Source organism: Diospyros lotus, chromosome 5, assembly GCF_014633365.1.
Source record: "Diospyros lotus cultivar Yz01 chromosome 5, ASM1463336v1, whole genome shotgun sequence".
Classification (NCBI taxonomy): Eukaryota; Viridiplantae; Streptophyta; class Magnoliopsida; order Ericales; family Ebenaceae; genus Diospyros; species Diospyros lotus.
Genome location: NC_068342.1, coordinates 29076815 through 29099308, shown reverse-complemented (window position 1 = coordinate 29099308; position 22494 = coordinate 29076815). Strand labels below are relative to the sequence as shown.

The 22494-nt window shown below is 42.4% G+C and overlaps 1 protein-coding gene across 1 annotated transcript in view; it reads right to left on the bottom strand.

Annotated features, from left to right (window-relative positions):
• Positions 1-22: 22 nt before the first annotated feature.
• Positions 23-22494, bottom strand: part of LOC127802183 (uncharacterized) — a 100839-nt gene continuing 78367 nt past the window's right edge. Inside the window, 3 exon segments of the mRNA XM_052337889.1 lie at positions 23-26; positions 1190-1288; positions 1382-2263. Of these exon segments, the coding sequence (XP_052193849.1) occupies positions 23-26; positions 1190-1288; positions 1382-2263 (985 nt within the window).

Here is a 22494-nt window from a genome sequence, read left to right as displayed (position 1 = left end):
TGTGGTTGACTCATCCATAAGCTCAACTGCACCATAAGGAAAAACATGAGTAACCACAAAAGGACCAATCCAACGAGAACGCAACTTACCTGGCATTAGTTTTAGACGGGAGTTGTATAGGAGGACTTTCTGGCCAACTTTGAACTCTTTCTTGTTGATGAATTTGTCATGAGCAGCCTTAGTTTTTTCCTTGTAAATTCTGGAGTTCTCGTATGCTTCCAATCTCAATTCCTCAAGCTCTTGCAATTGAAGCTTTCGTTGGGAACCAGCCTCTGTCATATCCATGTTGCATTGCTTTACCGCCCAATAGGCCTTATGCTCGATCTCTACCGGTAGATGACATGCTTTTCCAAAGACCAGTCGATATGGGGACATGCCAATAGGAGTCTTGTAGGCCGTGCGGTAGGCCCAAAGTGCATCTTCCAACCTTTTGCTCTAGTCTTTCCTCTTGGGCTGGACTGTCTTCTCTAGAATATGCTTGATCTCTCGGTTTGAAACCTCAGCTTGCCCATTGGTCTGTGGATGGTAGGGCGTCGCCACTTTATGTAAAACTCCATACTTTCGGAGCATGGATTGCATCGTTCTGTTACAGAAGTGGGATCCTTGATCACTGATGATGGCCTTGGGAATGCCAAACCTGCAGAAAATATGAGATCTAACAAAATCTGCAACCATAGAAGAATCATCAGTCCTGATGGCTTTAGCTTCCACCCATTTCGAAACATAATCCACAGCCAAAAGAATGTACACAAAACCAAAGGAGACAGGAAAAGGACCCATGAAATCAATGCCCCAAACATCAAAGATCTCACAAAATAGTAAGGGTTGCTGAGGCATTTCATTCCTACGTGATATTGATCCTGTGTGCTGGCAACGTGTGCAATTCTTACAAAATGTATGAGCATCTCGAAAAAGGGATGGCCAATATAAACCTGAGTCTAGGACCTTTCTAGCTGTGCGTTGAGGACCAAAGTGACCACCACATGCAAGTGAATGACAAAAATGCAAGACTGAAGCAAACTCAATATCGGGCACACATCTCCTAAGGACTTGGTCACTACACATGCGCCATAGATATGGATCATCTCATACATAGTACTTGGCCTGACTTTTAAATTTACTTAGCTGATCTCTCTTAAGATGGGCAGGGATATTAGATGCAGCTAGAAAATTAACAATGTCAGCATACCAGGGCTCAGTACCATGCAAGTGATAGAGTAACTCATCTGGGAAGTCATCTTTGATAGGCTGACAGTCCATGGTAGTGGCATCTGAAGAGGAAGGAAGCCTGCTTAAATGATCAGCCACAAGATTCTCAGCTCCACTCTTATCTTTGATCTCAACATTGAACTCTTGAAGCAGGAGCATCCACCGTATCAACCTGGGTTTGGCATCGTGCTTCTTCAAGAGATATTTCAAAGCTGTATGATCAGAAAACATGACAACATTAGAACCCAGGAGATAAGAGCGAAATTTATCTAAAGCAAACACAATGGCAAGAAGCTCCTTTTCAGTAGTGGTGTAGTTTGCTTGGGCGTTGTCCAGAGTGCGCGAGGCATAAGCAATGACGTGTGACTTCTTCTCCACTCGTTGTGAAAGGACGGCACCAACTGCATAATTGGAAGCATCACACATGAGCTCGAATGGCAAGTCCCAGTTGGGTGGCTGGATGATGGGTGGAGAAGTCAAGCGCCTCTTGAGCTCCTCAAAGGCCATCTTGCAAGACTCATCAAATTTGAATTCCACATCCTTCTGAAGCAGGTTGGACATTGGAAGGGCAATCTTGCTGAAGTCTTGGATGAATCTCCTGTAGAATCCTGCATGTCCAAGGAAAGAACGTACCTCCCGCACAGACGCGGGGTAAGGCAAACAAGAAATGATATCGACCTTGGACTTATCAACCTCTATACCCCTCTTGGACACAACATGACCCAAAATAATCCCCTGCTCTACCATGAAATGACATTTTTTAAAATTTAGGACAAGATTCTTCTCAACACATCTCTTTAGGACTCTACCCAAACTGATTAGACACTCATCAAAGGAGGTCCCATAAACAGAAAAATCATCCATGAAAACCTCCATGCAATGCTCAAGTAAATCTGAAAATATACTCACCATGCATCGCTGGAACGTACCTGGGGCATTACATAGACCAAATGGCATCCTCCGGTATGCAAAAGTGCCAAAGGGGCAGGTGAAGGTGGTCTTCTCCTGATCCTCCGGTGCTATGCAAATCTGAAAATAACCGGAAAAACCATCAAGAAAGCAGTAATGGGACTTTCCAGCTAACCTCTCTAGCATCTGATCAATGAATGGGAGTGGGAAATGATCCTTCCTGGTAGCTTGGTTGAGCCTCCTATAGTCAATGCAGACTCTCCAGCTGTTCTGCACTCGCATGGGCACTAACTCATTCCTCTCATTGGCTACCACTGTGAATCCTGTCTTCTTCGGAACTACCTGCACTGGACTCACCCACTTGCTATCAGAGATAGGATAAATAATGCCAGCCGAAAGTAGTTTACTTACCTCTTTCTTTACCACATCTAGAATGGTTGGATTGAGTCTCCTTTGGGGCTGTCTCACTGGTCGAGCTTCTTCCTTTAAATGAATCCTATGCATGCATAAGGAAGGGGATATACCGGGAATGTCTGCAAGTGACCAACCTATGGCTCTCTTATGTTGCTTCAATAGATTCAGCAACTTCTCCTCTTGGTCAGGCTGAAGGTTGTCGGCGATGATCACGAGTAGCTTGTCTCCATCCGCCAAGTAGGCGTACTTCAGATTCTCGGGCAGGGGCTTACACTCCAAGGTGGGTGGATGTTGAATTGAAGGCACCAGTCTGCTTATGTTGCCACCTACCTGCACTACATTCTCAACAACAGAAACTTCCTCTATGGGAGGCACATGAGAATCGGATATAGTATGAGAAGGTGCACTCTCAACAATACTCAAAAACTCATCTATTTCAGAACAAACACTACACTTACTGAGTCCGTCATGACACTGAGGGCAATGCATATCATCAGGAAAATCATGGATGGTGGGAAATTCAGACTCAAGATTATACAACTCAACACATGCTTTCTCCACCATTAAGTCAATAAAGTTAACATGCAAGGCAGAATGATCTTCTAAGGGATACTTCATGGCATCAATGATATTGAATTGAATGGTGTTACCAGCGAACTCCATAGATAAAGTACCCTCATGCACATTAATTATTGTCCTTGCAGTTTTCAAGAAGGGTCTACCTAGAATAAGTGGTGCGTGTCCGGGTGTGTGATCATCCTCCATATTCAAAACATAGAAGTCAGTAGGGAATATGAAATCCTTTACCTTTACTAATACATCCTCTAATACTCCCTCAGGGTATGCTGTGCTCCTATTTGCCAACTGAACCACCACTCCTGTAGATGTCAATGTGCCTGCACCTGCCTGCAAAGAAGAATACACAGATTTAGGCATCACATTAATAGAGGCTCCTAAATCCAACATAGCATTATGAAATTGCAAATTTCCAATGGTGCAAGGAATGGTGAAAGTCCCTAGATCTTTGCATTTCTGAGGCATGGCAGGTTGAATCAATGCTGACACATTTCTTCCCAAGTTGATTTTTTCATTTCCTTTCAGTTTCCTTTTGTGGGTGCACAAGTCTTTGAGAAACTTGGCATACTTGGGAATCTGTCTGATGGCCTCCAAGAGTGGTATGTTCACCTCAACTTTTTTGAAAGTTTCCATGATCTCCTTGTCCAACTCAGCTTCTGCCCTCTTTTTATTTTGAGTGGCTCGGTGAGGAAATGGCAGTGGATGGTTGTAAGAAGTCTCTCCTCTATCTTGATCAATGGTGGTGGGCTGCTTGTCCTTTTGAATGGGAGGAGGCTGATCTTCCTTTTGGCTTTCTTGTTGCTGCCCAAATTCTGGTTGTGGAGAGGGTGGGCTGCTTAACTCCTTGCCACTACGGAGAACGATGGCACTTACATTGCCCCTTGGATTTGAAACTGGCTGTGAAGGCAACTGACCCGAACCTTGACTCCGTAGCTCACTGATGTTGGTTGCCAGCTGTCCAATCTATGTCTCCAAATTTTGTATGGCAGTGTCGGTCCTTTGCTAAAACTGGAGATTGTTGGCAACGAGTTGCTTCATGATATCTTCCAAGCTTGATTCGGATTTAGGTACTGGTTGCGGTTGCTGCATTGATTGACTTGGTCTTTGTGCATTGAATCTGTGCTGCTGAGGTTGCTGCTGCTGTGGCTGGAATGGCTGGTTGGAAGGACCTCCATACCTCAAGTTCGGATGATCTCTCCACCCTGGATTATAGGTGGCAGCATATGGATCATATCTGTGTTGCTGAGGCTGCTGATGCTGTGGCTGGAAGGGTCTTTTTGGAAAAATGCCAGCACAGGCTTCTGTATTCTCCTGCAGTTGAGGACATTGGTCAGTACCATGGGAGGATAATGAACAAATACCACATACCTGCTGAGATTTGGACTGTCCTTTATCAAGGGCTAGCTGTCTGACCATGGAGGCCAATTCCTCCAGTTTGTTCTCTATCCTCTGTTGGTCATTGAAGGCAGCAACACCAATCTCATTGGCCTGTCTCATGGGAGTGGCTGACCTGGTACCAAACTGTTGGGCATTCTGTGCCATCTTGGAGATTAGCTCTTGAGCAGCTGCTGGTGTCTTTTCAGAGAGGGCTCCTCCACTAGCTGCATCCACCAAATATCTATCCATTGGAATAAGACCTTCATAGAAGTATTGGATCAGCAGCTGGTCACTGATTTGATGGTGTGGACAACTAGAACAGAGTTTCTTGAATTGCTCCCAATACTCATGTAATGTCTCCCCATGATTCTGCCTTATGCCACAAATTTCTTTCCGAATGGCGGCTGTTCGGGATGCTGGAAAGAACTTCTCCAAAAAGATTCTTTTTAGCCCATCCCAACTTGTGATGGCAGCAGGTGGTAGGTAGTATAACCAATCCTTTGCAGCTCCATCCAATGAAAATGGGAAGGCCCTAAGTTTTATCTGCTCCTCATCAACTCCTTGTGGCTTCATTGTGGAGCAGACAACATGGAATTCCTTGAGGTGCTTGTGCGGATCTTCACCTGCAAGGCCATGAAACTTGGGAAGCAAATGGATTAGCCCAGATTTCAATTCAAAGGTTGCATCCAATTGGGGATATTGAATGCATAAAGACTGGTAGTGCACATCAGGGGCAGCCAATTCTCTAATGGTTCTACCATCCAAATGACCATGATTTACATGATTTCCATTATTCCCATTACTCGCCATTGTGTTTAAGTCAGGGGTAGGTATAGAAACAGAAGGAATATCAGATGCAGTGGCAAAAGAGGCAGGAGGATTATCAGCTATCCGAAGCTCTAACTCTCTAGCCTTCCTTTGCTTCCTAAGGGTCCTTTCTATTTCAAGGTCTAGGTCAATTGGTATGTCCTTAGAAGACCTGGTCATGCACTAAAGATCAGCACAAAAACACACTCAAAATGACTCACAAAAAACAGCAAACAGCACACAAACTGGCCTATGCACACCAAAAACTCAATAAACACAAAAAACACACAAACACAAAAACACAAAAACAGGTCAAACAAAAAGCCCTTAGATGATTTTTTTTATGCAATGTTTCACAAAATTTCAACACTAAAACACTGAGGGACCTAAAAACACTAAAAACCACACAAAATTAGCCACTGAGAAACACAAAATGGACCAAAAAGTGGTCTAAACATTGGAATTTGGCCAAAAAACGATCTCCTCACTACATAGAAGTGACTCATAATCCTCACTACCCCATTTCTTTGGACACCAAGTTTCAGCTCAAACGGAGAAAGTAGGAAGCAGTGAACAGTAACTGTCAAAATCGTTTTTTTTATCAAATCAGCTCCTATTTTGCCTCAAAGACCATTCTAAATGCAAGAAAACATCAAGGGAGGTATAAAGACATGAAAGAACATCAAGTAAGGATGAGAAAGGAAGAGGATAGAACCGGTATCTTGTTCTCAATCCTTAAATTTTGCTATCTGTCATGGAGGCTGTCAAAACTGCTGAATAAGAGTTTTCTGTCTTGCACTTGCTGAGTTTTCTGTTAAAACTGCTGAATTTTGCTATCTCTTGCACTTGGATGCAGCTTGCTAGTCTCACTACAAAACAGAGAATAAGATTTTTCTGTCAGCAGCTATTCCTGAAGGCATGTTCACTTCTTGATTTATGGCATAAACTTGGTACGTGGCATTGTATCTAGCAGTGCCGAGTATGGTTAACTCGCTTTGGACCGGTAGCCCGCAACCAGCTAGTTTCCAACCTATATACCAAGTAGCAACCACAATCTTTGCTATTAGATTATCAAAGAATAATTTTTTTTTTTTTTTTGAATCAGTCTTCTTTTGACAGAAACGAGATTGGTTCCCCGGCAACGGCGCCAAAATCTGACCGGGGCTGTCGAACACCGATAGATTAGATAAATGATGGTTTTGATTTGCAGCAAGGGTGCAACCCTAAGTCGTCTCCCAACGAACCTCCAACGGATCTGTCAAAACAAGGTTAAACGGGGGGGAAAGTTTTGATGAATAAAACAAAAAACAAAATAAGCAAGAACACAAATAATCGAGATGCAATCAGTTACAAACCAACCTTCTATCCCAGTTTTCATCGCCTTTTCAATAAACAATTTGTTTAGCTTTAATCCTCAAATCGAAAATCAGAAAAATTCTTTAACAACCGCTAAAGATTGGAAAGAAAACCAATAAACAGATTTCAAAAACCTCTTAGTTCAATCTATCAGTTTTGATTCCCCTTATTGCACAGATTTGAGACTGATTGAAATACCATTCAAACAGGTTGTTCTTGTTTCTAGTTAAAGCCTCAACCGAGCACAAAAACCTTGGATTCTCAAACAAAGACAATGCATGCATTCATCCAACCGGTATCAACACATACACAGATTTAAGAGAGAACAGAAACAAGAGAACAATAAAGTTAAAACTAAAAATAGATTTCCATTAAAACCAAAGACTCAAACCGGGAACAAGGATGGTATTGCAACTGATTACAGAATCCTTAGCCTTCCATCTTGACAAGAACAATGGTGAGAGGGAAAGTTGGCTACTGTTCATGTTAGTGTAGGTGCTCTAGACCCAATCAGATTGGGCATGTTGTACACTGACAATTGTAATCATGTTATTATTTGAATAAGGAGTTATTCAAATTCACAAGAAGTCATTCTATTAGTTTCTTGTTATTATTGTAATAACCGAATGAAACTAGATAGAAGTCCATATGATGTATAATGTGAATAATCTATAAAGATGTGAGAGGATGCATCACAGTTTATAGACATCATTAAACGTCCCAAGTCGTAGCAATGTCAAGAATGGACATTGACAATTGCGGTAAGACTTGTATGTGCTATGTTTTTGCTATGTGATAGCAATGGGGGTCTCACACCCATAGGCATGGGGATGCCTAGACAAGTACATAGGTGACTAATGTTGGAGAACGTGTCACTGGACATGACTCGCCATGAGAATCCATTTTGGTTAAATGTTGATGGAATTCTCATACGAGATGGGTGTAACTAATCCTTGGACCTGAGGTTGTCACGGTCATCTCATAAGAAGACCGGTATGCTTTGACATCGTTTCGATGGGCCTAGACAAAGGCTGCACGTGGGCGATCGTTGGGTATATCATGAGGCTTATGGAGATGGGTGCATAGCCAAGATGGGACTCGTCTATCCCTTGATAGAGGATGATGTATCTAAGGCGCATTCGATGGATATTCACTTTAAATCCATGGCCATGGTGAAAGAGATCAATAAGGAGTTATTGATTCACTTTCTATTAAGTGAAGATATCCGAAAGACCGAAGAAAACTCATGTGATCATTATCAAGCAACACATCGCCATACTTGAGATCACATAAGATGCATTGACGAGAGGATCGTATTACACGGTAACCATGCTCGTGAAAGGTTATTTGCGGATTATGAATCCTTCTGAATAATTGGGTAGGCATGACGCCTTGCTAGAGGTCAATCTTGTCTTATGTGTTCGTACCGACACATTGCCAACATATTCGGAAGCCTAATGAGTCATACGCAATAGGCACGGTCCCTGGCTTAAACCAGGAGAGTGGACGTATGGTTAAGTGGGACACTTCGGCAAAAAGTTGTGCCGTCGTAGGTTCTCACGTAAAAAGAACAGATAGACGTAATGACGTCGATATGACGAGGAGTCGTCGTAATGGAAAGAGTTTCCTAAAAATGGCATTTGATTAAATTAGGAAGAAGTTTCTAATTTAATGATTTTCTATTTGTTGGAGTGGCAAATAGGAAATAAAATATTTTTGGGCTCAAGTTAATATTTGGACTAAATTAGATTTGGGCCAAATATTAAATTAAATATTATATTTGGACTAAATTGGATTTGGGCCAAATATTAAAATAAATATTATATTTGGACTAAATTAGATTTGGGCCAAATATTAAATATTATATTTGGACCAAATTAGATTTGGGCCAAATATTAAATAAAATATATTTGGGCTTGAATTAGATTTGGGCCATAATATTTTATTTAACCTATAAAAATATTGGGCCATTTAATTATATTTCTAGTTAGACTAGAATAAGCCCACTTATGATTCTAATTAAATTAGAATTAATGGGCTAGCCCAATCCATTAGGGTTTTAGAAACCCTAGGATATTTCATTATAAATATCCTTTTATAGGTTGCCCATTATTGAGGTGATTTTTGGTGTCGTTTTTCAAGAGTTGAAAAACGCATTGCCGTTCACTCTTCCCCGTTTCTTTTGGCATCGATTTGAAACGTGGGTGTTCTTTTACCGTCCATACACAAGCCGCGCAAAGGAGAAGGAGCTAGCACTCCTATTCCGCTCTCCTTGCCAACGGACGCGTGCCGCGTATCACGAGTTAGAGGCCAGATGCTTGGACGGCTCGAATCCGCGAACGACTCGATAATCTAAAGGTTAGATTTATTTATTTGTTTGTGAATGATTTGATTTCGACGTTGATCCAATCGCCGGGATCGGGGTAAGGTTCAAAATTTTGAACTACGCTGCTTGCCCCGTAGCGATCTTGCTTTACTTTCAGTGGTATCAGAGCCATCATCGAAATATTTCAATTCATAATGTGCGGATTCGGTTATGTTGTTATTTGTGAAATAATTAAATGATTGTTGCGTTTGTATTTTTTTGGATTGCAAAACGTTTTTGGGTAAAGGGCAAAAGATCGTGTATGACACGGAAAAGGGCGAAACGGGGTTCGGGGTGCATACGGATGCATTGAGGCGTCGAAAGACGCGGCCGAAGGGGGCCCGCGCGCGCTGGGCACGGCCTGGGCGCGCGCAGGGCCCGGCCAGGCGCGGCCCTGCGCGCTGGGGCGCGGCCGCGCGCGCGCAGGCGGCCCCAGCCGCGGCCGCGCGCGCGCAAGGCGGCCCCAAGCGTGGCCGCGCGCGCGCGCATCGCGCGGCCGGGCGCGGGCACGACCCGCGACCCGCGCGCGGCCCGCGGGTTCGACCCGCGACCCGCGCGCGGGCGTGGCCGATCCGCGCAGCCCCAGCGGCCCGCGCGCGCCCTTGCGCGGCCCCTGCCGCCCGCACGGGCCGCGACAGCGCGCGCCAGGCGCGCCTCATGCGCGACCAGCGCGCGCCAGACGCGGCCCAGCCGCGCCCAGCGCGGCCCATGCGCGCCCCATGGGCCTTGCGGCCTGGCAGCATGTTCGACATGCTGCCCAGCCACCTCCCGGCCCCTCCCGCTCCCTCGGGCTTCGGTTTGATCCTTCCCGGGGATCCTCGTGAAGCACCCGGGCCGACCCTTCGGTGGCCCAGTGCATTCCGTTCTCTTTGGTGGGGCTCGGCCAAATTGTTTGGCTAATTTTATTATTTTTATCCGATCCATGAGTGTATGACACTTATGGGCCGTGATTAAAAATGGGCTAGGGCCATTAATTGGGTTATTTTTAATTATTGGGCTGCTAATGTATGTTTGACATACATTGGTTGATCCAAGGCCTGTTGAGCCTTGTTAGTTAGACTAATGGATGGAGCCCAAGCCTAACACAATTAAAACAATTTTGTTTTTCCAAAATTATACAAATTTTCAATTTATTGAAAGTGTTTCATTAAAATTGAAATAAATGCGACAATTAATTAACATAATTTATATGAATTAATGTGATTGATTGCATGGGTGTATGGTATGGATCGAGTCGACCATTTATTTTATGTTGGGAATGAATGCTTGTAAATTTGGTTTTTAAAATAGGGCCTGCGTGTCCTGCCTCTCTTATACTCTAATGTACATTCTCTTCTCATCTTACTCCCCCCGAATGTAACTCGGGGTTTCTGATTCTATGTAATGTATGTAGAATAGAATAAAGTAGTGATAGTTGTAGTTTGTATGAAGAGCAAGAGATGGAGCCAAATTGGAGACAAGATTCGAACACCAATGAAGGCTTGAAAAAGTGCTTATGAAGCAAGATGTGATTCTTCACCTAGGTTTGACCCGCTAGCTTCCCTTCTATGGCTCGAGGGGACTAGCCGTAGTTATCCATACCATACACCGGTTTGAGTCGTTTATTATGCATTATTAATTTGATTAATTGCATGTGATGAGACCTAAATAAATAAATAATAAATCCCTCATTAATATTAAGCCAACTTGCCTTCCATCATTATGAAGCATTAGGTTTCTAGCTGGCACTTGATTTGTTGAGTCACTCAAGGTCATGTGTCACCTATGATTCCTATGCTTCATGGGCCATGAGATGTCCCTGAATGATGGGTTCGACTTAACTAGAAAGGTGGGGTTTGTTGAGTCACTCAAGGCCTTACTGAGTATAGAGGCAAAGATTGGGAGTCACATAAGATGTGCTTGACAAGGAGTTGTCAACCCAATGAATCTAGGAGTTGCATGGAGATGCAATTGGTAGCAAGTACCTACCTAATCGATCCTAACACAATTTGTTGAGTCACTCAAGGTTGTGCGAGGGGAGATGGGATCCTAGCCTGCTAGGAAATCTTCTAACGGGATTTCCCGAGTTATGTCTAGAGGGTGGCAAACTCGTAGAAAATAGTGGGAGCAATCATAAAATGTTACTTCTTGCAATTTATGATTTCGTAATTCAATATGATTATAATAATATCTCTATTCAGTTGTTGATCCAGAATGTCTGGAAACATGTCGATAAGATCGATACTCGAGGGCAATAATACCTTCAACGGACTAATTTCTATGACTGGGAGATCATCTTGAGGATAGTCCTCATGTATGATAAGATTCTTTATGTGATAAAGAGCTATCTTCTTACGAAGCCACCAGTTAAAGAAATAATAGCACATTAGGCCTGGACGATGCACATGGGTGATATGATCATCGCTTGATATATCGTCTTGGCTGCCATGACCCCGAAACATAGGTCGCCACATAAGAGTTATGATGCCTATGAGATCATGGCTAGGCTCAAGGATCATCTGTTGAGAAGCATGTCATGGAGATGATATGTTTTATCAATAGGTTGCTAGAGCTGAACTTGGGTATGGATGCTGAAACTTACCTTAGATTCGCTGCTATAGTCTCTCCCTAAAAGTTATGGAAAAGACTCTTGGAGAGTGGTTGTCCATACTAAGGGAGACCGAACCTAAAATTGATTATAGGTTAAGGGAAGTGTTCTCTTAGTTGGAGGGCCCATGGCGCACAAGGGCAAGCCCAAGAGTAAGAAAGCCAAAAAGGAAGAAGAGTTCTTCCAAGCGCAATCTGGAAGAGTCCAGAAGACTAAAACCCAAAAGGCAAAAAGGATGCAATCTATCTCCACTGTGATAAATCGAGAAGTGCAGAGTAAGAAGAGTTCTACTCAAGGCACTTCAGGTATTTATGTTATTGAAATTAATCTATTTACTTCTGATCAGTCCACATGAGTATTAGATACTGGATCCAATGCTCATACTTACACCTTTGTGTATGGGCTTAGGAGTACGAGGAGATTAATAATAGGAGAAGTGTACCTATACGTGGAAAATGGATCAAAAGTTGTTCCATTAGTTGTAGGGACCTATTTATTGACATTGCCCACAGGACTTGTATTAGAGTTACATAACTGTTACTACAATCCTAGTTTGACTAGGAATATAATTTCTAATTCTTGTTTGACAATGATAGATATTCATTTTTTATTTAAGAACAATAGTTGTTCATTTTATAAAAATGAGTTGTTTTATGGTAAAGCAACAATATGTAACGGTTTGTATATTCTTGATGTTGATACTCCTATTAATAACATAAATATTAAGCGACTGAAATCAGGTGATTTAAATAGCACTTATTTATGGCATTGTCGCCTTGGCCATATAAATGAGACTTGCATATCCAATTTGTATAAAAATGGATACCTTAGCACATTTGATTATGAATCATATGGTGCTTGCGAATCTTGTTTACTTGGTAAGATGACTAAATCTCCTTTTAAAGGAAAGGGAGAGAGGGCCACAGAAGTGCTAGAGCTTGTGCACATTGATGTGTGTGGGCCCATATCCATCCAGGCTCGAGGTGGGTATATCTACTTCATAACCTTTACTGATGATAGATCATGTTTTGGTTATGTGTATCTTTTAAGACACAAATCTGAGACTTTTGAAAAGTTCAAAGAATTCAGATTTGAAGTAGAGAAACAAACTGAGAAAAGTATCAAAGTACTTCGATCAGATCGAGGTGGTGAATACTTGAACAGTGAGTTTCTTGATCATCTGAAGTAGAATGTGATTCTCTCACAATGGACTCCACCTAGAACATCAGAGATGAATGGTGTGTCTAAAGGAGGAATAAGACCTTGTTGGACATGGTCTGGTCCATGATGAGTCGCGCTGAACTCCCTATTTCATTTTGGGGATACGCACTCCTCACCGCGATCTTTGTTTTGAACAGGGTTCCAAGTAAATCAGTTACTCAGACTCTATATAAGATATGGAAAGGAAAGAAGCCAAATTTGTCTTTCCTTAAGATTTGGGGTTGTCAAATTTATGTTAAACGTGTTGACAGTAATAAGCTACAACCCAAATCGACGAGATATCTATTTGTGGGATATCCAAGTGGATATTACTTTTACCACCCATGTGAACAAAAGGTGTTTTGTTGCCAAGCATGTGGTATTCCTTGAGAAGGAATTCTTAGATGCTGTGGCTAGTGGGAGGAATGTTAAGCTCGAATAAGATTCGAGGCGAACCACAAACAAATACTCCCCTCCAAGAACCCGAGAAAGATCACACACAAGAAGTTGTGTCAACTCCCCAACCTTCTACACAAGAACCTCATAGGTCGATGAGGGTTCGTTGCGAGCAAGAGAGATATGGATTTCTCATCTCGGCGCATGGAGATGTACTTCTGGTTGTGAACGATGAGCCTACTACCTATGATGAGGCAATGTCTGACATTGACTCTGGGTTATGACAGATGAATGACAAAATAGCTTTCCTTAAAGGAAACCTGGTCGAGGATGTGTATATAACACAGCCTGACGGTTTTGTTACTCATAAACATGCAAATAAGATTTGCAACTTGCAAAGGTCCATTTATGGACTAAGGCAAGCATCCCGGAGTTAGAATCAATGTTTTGATGAAAAGATCAAAAAGTTTGATTTTTCACAAAAGGGAAGTTGATCCTTGTGTTTACAAGAAGGTTAGTGGGAGCGTGGTAGTCCTTTTAGTCCTATATGTGGACAATATATTGCTCATAGGGAATGGTGTTCCCATGATGCAATTAGTTAAAATATGGCTTTCAAAGTATTTTCTCCATGAAGAATTTGGGAGAAGCAGCCTATATTCTGGGAATAAAGATCTATAGAGATAGATCCAAGAGGTTGCTAGCACTCTCCCATAGCGCGTACATTGACAGGGTGCTAAAGAAGTTTAGCATGGAAGATTCTAGGAGGAGAAGTCTTCCCATGTCACATGGAATACATCTCTCCAAGGCTATGTGTTTGAAGACACAAGATGAGAGAGATATGATGAGTCGAGCGCAATATGCCTTGGCTATTGGCTCGATCATGTATGTCATGTTATGTACGAGGCCTGATATCGCATATACTTTGAGCATATGTAGTAGATATCAAGCTGATCCAGGTTAGAAACACTGGATTGCTGTGAAAACCATTCTTAAGTACTTGTGAAGCACTAAAGAGATGTTTTTTGCCATATGGAGAATAAGAGCATACCATGAAGGGGTTCATGGATGCCAGTTTCCAATTTGACCATGATGATTTTAAATCACGTACAGTAGAAATTCATATTCTGCCTATATGGCTGGGCCATGAGTTGGAAGAGTTCCAACAAGAGATAGTGGCAGATTCAACAACTGAAGTCGAATACATAACAACCTTTGAAGCAGCTAAGGAGGTTGTATGGATCCATAAGTTCATTGATGAACTTAAAGTGGTGTCCAGCATTAATGATCCAATAACAGTTATTGGGACAATAATGGAGCCATCGCATAAGCGAAGGAACCACGGTCTCATCAACGGACCAAACTTGTATTGCGGCATCACCATATGATAATGGAGATTATCAGCTGAGGTGACATATGTAGAGAAAGTATCGACGGATGACAATGTCGTAAATCCCTTGACTAAAGCTCTGTCCCAGGAGAAACATGAAAGTCATGTTCGATCATCAGGTATAAGATACATGAATGATTGGCTCTAGTGCAAGTGGGAGATTGTTAGTGTAGGTGCTCTAGACCCAATCAGATTGGGCATGTTGTACACTGACAATTGTAATCATGTTATTATTTGAATAAGGAGTTATTCAAATTCACAAGAAGTCATTCTATTAGTTTCTTGTTATTATTGTAATAACCGAATGAAACTAGATAGAAGTCCATATGATGTATACTGTGAATAATCTATAAAGATGTGAGATGATGCATCACAGTTTATAGACATCATTAAACGTCCCAAGTCGTAGCAATGTCAAGAATGGACATTGACAATTGCGGTAAGACTTGTATGTGCTATGTTTTTGCTATGTGATAGCAATGGGGGTCTCACACCCATAGGCATGGGGATGCCTAGACAAGTACATAGGTGACTAATGTTGGAGAACGTGTCACTGGACATGACTCGCCATGAGAATCCATTTTGGTTAAATGTTGATGGAATTCTCATACGAGATGGGTGTAACTAATCCTTGGACCTGAGGTTGTCACGGTCATCTCATAAGAAGACCGGTATGCTTTGACATCGTTTCGATGGGCCTAGACAAAGGCTGCACGTGGGCGATCGTTGGGTATATCATGAGGCTTATGGAGATGGGTGCATAGCCAAGATGGGACTCGTCTATCCCTTGATAGAGGATGATGTATCTAAGGCGCATTCGATGGATATTCACTTTAAATCCATGGCCATGGTGAAAGAGATCAATAAGGAGTTATTGATTCACTTTCTATTAAGTGAAGATATCCGAAAGACCGAAGAAAACTCATGTGATCATTATCAAGCAACACATCGCCATACTTGAGATCACATAAGATGCATTGACGAGAGGATCGTATTACACGGTAACCATGCTCGTGAAAGGTTATTTGCGGATTATGAATCCTTCTGAATAATTGGGTAGGCATGACGCCTTGCTAGAGGTCAATCTTGTCTTATGTGTTCGTACCGACACATTGCCAACATATTCGGAAGCCTAATGAGTCATACGCAATAGGCACGGTCCCTGGCTTAAACCAGGAGAGTGGACGTATGGTTAAGTGGGACACTTCGGCAAAAAGTTGTGCCGTCGTAGGTTCTCACGTAAAAAGAACAGATAGACGTAATGACGTCGATATGACGAGGAGTCGTCGTAATGGAAAGAGTTTCCTAAAAATGGCATTTGATTAAATTAGGAAGGAGTTTCTAATTTAATGATTTTCCATTTGTTGGAGTGGCAAATAGGAAATAAAATATTTTTGGGCTCAAGTTAATATTTGGACTAAATTAGATTTGGGCCAAATATTAAATTAAATATTATATTTGGACTAAATTGGATTTGGGCCAAATATTAAAATAAATATTATATTTGGACTAAATTAGATTTGGGCCAAATATTAAATATTATATTTGGACCAAATTAGATTTGGGCCAAATATTAAATAAAATATATTTGGGCTTGAATTAGATTTGGGCCATAATATTTTATTTAACCTATAAAAATATTGGGCCATTTAATTATATTTCTAGTTGGACTAGAATAAGCCCACTTATGATTCTAATTAAATTAGAATTAATGGGCTAGCCCAATCCATTAGGGTTTTAGAAACCCTAGGATATTTCATTATAAATATCCTTTTATAGGTTGCCCATTATTGAGGTGATTTTTGGTGTCGTTTTTCAAGAGTTGAAAAACGCATTGCCGTTCACTCTTCCCCGTTTCTTTTGGCATCGATTTGAAACGTGGGTGTTCTTTTACCGTCCATACACAAGCCGCGCAAAGGAGAAGGAGCTAGCACTCCTATTCCGCTCTCCTTGCCAACGGACGCGTGCCGCGTATCACGAGTTAGAGGCCAGACGCTTGGACGGCTCGAATCCGCGAACGACTCGATAATCTAAAGGTTAGATTTATTTATTTGTTTGTGAATGATTTGATTTCGACGTTGATCCAATCGCCGGGATCGGGGTAAGGTTCAAAATTTTGAACTACGCTGCTTGCCCCGTAGCGATCTTGCTTTACTTTCAGTTCATGCCCTTCAAAAGAATATATTCTGCCCTAATGGCCTCTTAAGGTGCTTAAGTAGAGCTTAAGGAGGAAACCCTAGGTTACTGCCACTTCACAGCTGATTTCGGATAGGTTAAATTGCGTTCTGGGCTTCGGCCTCTTCATAATAATTGTATATCAGGAAGATTAGATGAATTTTGGCTTTTGAATCACTTGATTTGGATATCGGACGCCCAAGATATGGCCTTTTAAAGAATCAGCATCTGTGCAGCTTTCCTAATTTGACCCAACTTCCTAGCCCCGACTTTGAAGCGCTGTTTGAAGGCCCAAACGAACTCGGATTTGGACAAACCATAGCATTCCAGAAAGCCCAAGAAGTCCTCTACAGCATCTTTGAAGACATGATCTTCATTCTGAAATTTTATCTTTTCCAAAATACTGAAGGAAGTGCAGGAGGTTAAATCTGCCAAAATTTGCCCTTACTTCTCTATCTCCAATTTCCAAGATATCTCATTGCCATCAAGACGTCTTATGCCCCATCTCATGCTCCCATAGCCCTAAACCTAGAAAAATAAAGTAAGATAGTGTGAAGCCCAATTCCTATAAAATAAAATGAAATAAAATCAAGATGAATAAAATGACACAACTAATGTGCAAAAAAGACTAAATATAAGGGCTAAATAATATGAAAATATGTGCTCTATCAGTAGCTTCTGAAGGTCCTTCCCTGCAGTTTTCGAAGGTCTTCCCCAGTAGCTTCCGAAGGTCCTTTCCTGTAGCTTCTGAAGGTCTTCCCTACAGCTTCCGAAGGTCTTCCCCAGTAGCTTCTGAAGGGTTTTTGGTCCTTCCGAAGGGTGTTTGGTCCTTCCGAAGGAACTGTAGTGGACAAACAAGGATTAGAAGGCTCGCGGGATTTTCCTCCCGCGAAGGCCCTCCGATGCTCAAGTCAGTAACGAAAGGAAAATAATCGCGAGGAATGGAAAAGAAGACTAAATTTTGAAAGGAAAGTGGGAGAGAAATATCGATGTCTGGATCCCTTTCTAAGGGTTGAACCTGGCCTTTTATAGAGATCGAGCAGGGAGCACACTTGGCCCTTCCAAAGGATTCCTTCCGAAGAAACCTTCCCCAGCCGCTTTCGAATGGGGCTTCTGAAGGGAGCTTCTGAAGGAAACTTCCCCAACAGCTTCCGAAGCTCCTTCCTCAGCAGCTTCCGAAGCTCCTTCCTCAGCAGCTTCCGAAGCTCCTTCCCCACAATGCTTAGATTTCTCCCTCCCGATTATTGGGGCACAACAATTGTCCCCTACTCTTTGTTTTGGTTTTCTTAGATACAAAATGAAGAGTATTTTCTAAGCATAGGGCTCCATCAATCGGAAACGGCTCTTCCCGAAGAACACCCCCAAAGGCCCCTTCCGAAGGACCTTTATTTCCTCATGAATTTTTCCTTAGAAACCTTGCTTCCCCAGGAATTTTCCTTAAGAACCTTGCTTCCCCAGGCTCTTTCTCGGATGTAACTTTTGATAATGATATGTTCGTGGAGCTCTTACGCTCTTGAGCTCGAGGAGGGTGAAGTAAGTGTCGGCATGTTTAGCACCACTCAGATTATCGAGAAGGGCCTAGAGATGGACCTTAGTGCTGGTGCTTCTCAGAATCTACTCCCTAGTGTGGGTTCAGGTCACGTGGATCGTCCCTTAGCCGAAGATTAGTGCAGAATTTATAATTTACATTATTTTTTAACTGGCTTATAAGGAACGATCATTTTACTAGTTTCATCTCAAAGCATTCTTCTTAGAATTTTTGACGCATTTCTTTGGCTATTGCGTTTCATTTTGTCATCTTTGGATGAATGTAGTTTCTTGGTGGTCATTTCAACGTGCCTCACGTAACTGCCTTATTTGAATCACTACGTAATTCTATTATGTTTCCATTATTTGCTTGTTGGTCATGCGACTTGCATTCATACCTCTTTATGCTTTGATTTATTAGCCACAATAGTTCAGTTTTTGTCTGTTCCTGTCTACATCTTCTCTTCAAGGCTCTTTGGCCCTAGGAAACTCGGGATAGGCCTCGTGCCCCTGACATGATTGCGAGACTCATGCAACATTCATCAAGCTCTCAGCTTTTGTCAAGATTGGGGATTGTCGGGCCTTCACGAAAGTTTTTGGGAGGGGCCTTCGTTTGCCAAAGGGAAGCTAGATTGGGCTAAAGATCCAACGCGGGATTCATCCCGAGCGTCTGAATTTTCCAAGAGACCTAGGCACCAGATCGACCGAGGAGTCAGGTTTAACTTAGGAGCGTAGCATCAGACTCAATCGAGTGATCTAGGTGAGTCTGCGGGCATAGCTATTGGAGCATCCGATGATCCCGAGTTGATCTATCGTTATGGGTGGTTCTATCCTTTTTTTTTTTCTCTTTTTTTTTTTTTTAATGGGGGACACTTCTCGATGGTGCCTATTGTTTTCCATCAGTTTTGTTTGCCATGGGAAAGCTGGATTGGGCCAAGTATCCAACGTGGGATTCATCTCAAGCGTCCAAGTTTGATTGGGAGACCTAAGCGCCAGATTGATCAAGGAGTCTGGTCTAGCTTAGGAGCGTAACACCAGACTCAGTCAAATGATCTAGGTGAGTCTGCGGGTATAGGTGTAATACCCGATATTACATGATATTGAAAAATAAATAAAGTTTGATTATTTTGGTAGGACCTCGGGTGGTCCGGGAAGCCCAAAGGTTGATTTCAAGAAGTTAATTAATAAAATTGCCGAATTGGCTGCTGGGAGTGCCTCAGGACTTGGATGTCCAGGGAAGAGGGCAAGAGATTGGTAAGAGTCTCGAGATGAGGATAAGGACGCTAGAAGCAGTCCGATCGGGAATAGTTTTTGGAATAATTTCGGTATAAGCCAGAATGGGTGCCAGTCCCGAATGGTTACAAGGGACCTCCAAGAAACTGAGGGGACCCTAGGGGTAGTCTGGTTTTGCGAATAAGGTAACCCTGAAGTGATTTTGGGTCAAATAGAGGTCCCACGTAGGTGCAGGGACGAACTCAGTATTTCTGAGTAAAAGTCGATAATTAATTTTTGATAAATCAAGAGTTTGGTGGGTTGATGATAATAATTTAAAGCTTTGGAGGGCCCAAGAGCAATTATTGAAAATTCCCAAGTGTAATTAAAATTCTTTAAGTGGGATTAATGTGAAATTGGGGAATTAATTTAATTTGTCTATTATATATATATAGCGTGTGTGTGTGACGAATCCTAGTGTTTGTATCTGCCATATTTGAAATGGCCGAAGTAGAGGAGAATGAGAGATCATGAGGGAGAGAGAATCAGATTGAGGGAGCTATGGCCGAGAGAAAGAGCAATGCGCGAGAGAGAGTGAGAGGGATGAAGAAGCGAGAAAGGGGGAAGATCGGCCATGGTAGTAGCTGCCATGGCCGACGATGAAGCACCCCGGCAGCGAGGTGGCCGAAGGCGACAGAGCAGCAGTGGCGGCTCAGTGGTGGAGCGCTTGGGGTCACAGCGAGCTGAGGCGGCCGACAGGGTCGCGTGAGCAGCGGCTAAGACTAGTGTCGGCCATGGCAGCCGATTGCGCACAGGGGAAGCTGGTTCGTGGATGCTCATCGCGGCAGCGATCGCCTACGGTGGTTGCAGAGCATCCAAGAGCGGCTGGCAGTGGTGGCCGCAGCTGCAGCGTGGGCTGGCGGAGCCACAGCGATGGCAGGCGGCGCCCACAGGCGCTGCGTGCGCGTTGGAGGTTGAAGAAGAAGCGGGCATGCGCAAGAGGAAGAGAAGAAAGGAGGAAGAAAAGAAAAGAAAAAAAAAAGAAAAAGAAAATATGGAAAATAGGGAAAAATTCTGAAAAATTCTAGAAAAATTGGGGAGAGTTCTAGAAATTAATTTGGGGCTCGAGGAGCGTGCCAGAAGCTCAAAAATTGGGATTTTGGACTCGAAATGGCAACCAAAGAGGTATCGCTGGTGTGGGCATTTGATCTAACTTATTCTCCAGATTAATCAAGGTAATTAATTTAAATCTTTTCAAAATATTTTCATTATGAGAGATAATAAATTGTGTCGTCTTGGTTGGATTGAACCCTCGGGTGAGGTTGATTGGAAGTTGTTGTCGGGGAGTTTTGCGATGTGTGGAAAAGTTGAGGGTATTGGTTTAATACCGGATGTTAATGGAGTTGGGTTTGTGTGTGTTTGCATCTAGGTTCGTCTGGGAAGACGGTGATCCTAGAAGAGCTCGAAGTCCGGGCTGGCGTTCTCGCCCAAGGCAGGGGTGAAGCTTCAATCTAGGTAAGGGATGGCCCCATGTGGAGGTGGCCTTGCAAGTTGGTAAATATGTTTGATAATGTTTTTATGAAGCATTTGCATGTAGTGGTTATCTTGCGTGATGTGAGATCCAGTGAACATGTGGCCATAAGGAGGACAAGTGTTGTAGAGGTTGATAGGTTAACGCTTCAAACCTTGGAGGGTTGTGAGGATGGATGGGCCTAGCCTTATTTTACATGCATTTGGCATACATAAACATGGTTATATTCATATTTACATGCATTGCACCCTTACTGAGTCTTTATGACTCATGAGGTTTTACCTCATGTTGTAGATGATGCAAGACCATATGCAAGCAAGGATGGTGCCGGGAGGCTGTTGTGGCAGCTCGCATCGTTACCCGAGATGTGTGGATGTGTATTCTCCTGTATTTTCTTATATGTATTCATGTGATTAATGTAAGCGTTATTGAGCACTGGAGGTATCTAGTTGTTGTAATCATAATGGTATGATAGATGATTGTACGTCTGCGTGATGTATATGTGGCTATAGTTGTGGAAGCCAAGTTCGAACCGAGTAAAGATCAGCAAGGTATGTTCTCATAAATCCCCAATACTTAGCGAAGTGTTTGTTATGCTAGCTTTGTGCCTGGGTCACCTCTGGCTTGCTATGAGGCAAGCTGAAGAGAGGTGAAGCTCACTCGAGTTTCGGGTCTCGGTCCACTAAGTTTTTCTTGTTTGAGTTGGGATTGATTCCTGAGTGGAGCGAATGGAAGGACGAAGCCTAGTTCCCTTCTAGGGCGTTCCTTGTTGAAACATAGTCCAACCCTTCAGTTGAGTCGGGTGAGTAATCTAGTCGATTATTTACCGGTGGCGCCCGTAAGTGTGTAACACCCAGTAATCCCGGTGTTAAGAGAATGAGAATGGAAGTGTAAAATTTTCAAAAAAAAAAAAAAAATACCCTTGAGAAGATGATGGATCCTTGAAAATGAGGGTGCCCTATGAGAGGGGCATTTTGGGTAATATGGATAGTGAAATCCAATAAAGGGTATTTTAGTAAATTGAAAATAATTCTTATGTGGAATTAGGTGAGTAAGTGAATTTAATCCCACTTTTGTAATTATGTGGAGATATATGGGATTAATAATTCACAAAGGATATTTTGGTAAATTTGGAATTTATTCCATAGAGGAATTTAATTATGGAAAATATGGAAAATGATAAATATTCAATTATTTGAGAGAGAGTAATTAATTTTCCCTAAAATAATGGATTAATGTGGTGATGCCACATGGATGGTGGAGATGGAAGCTTGGAAGCCAAGGTTAATGTCTAAAGGTGACACTTGGCAAAGTCTTGTTCAAGTATAAATGGGGTGATTTAATTAATTGCAAAAGAAATGCTAATTGGTCTTTCAAGCATTTAATGAGAGGCATGATTATATGGATTAAAGAAAATCTAAAAGAAAATGGTAAATGGTCACCATTAATGCCTTGGAAAATATGAG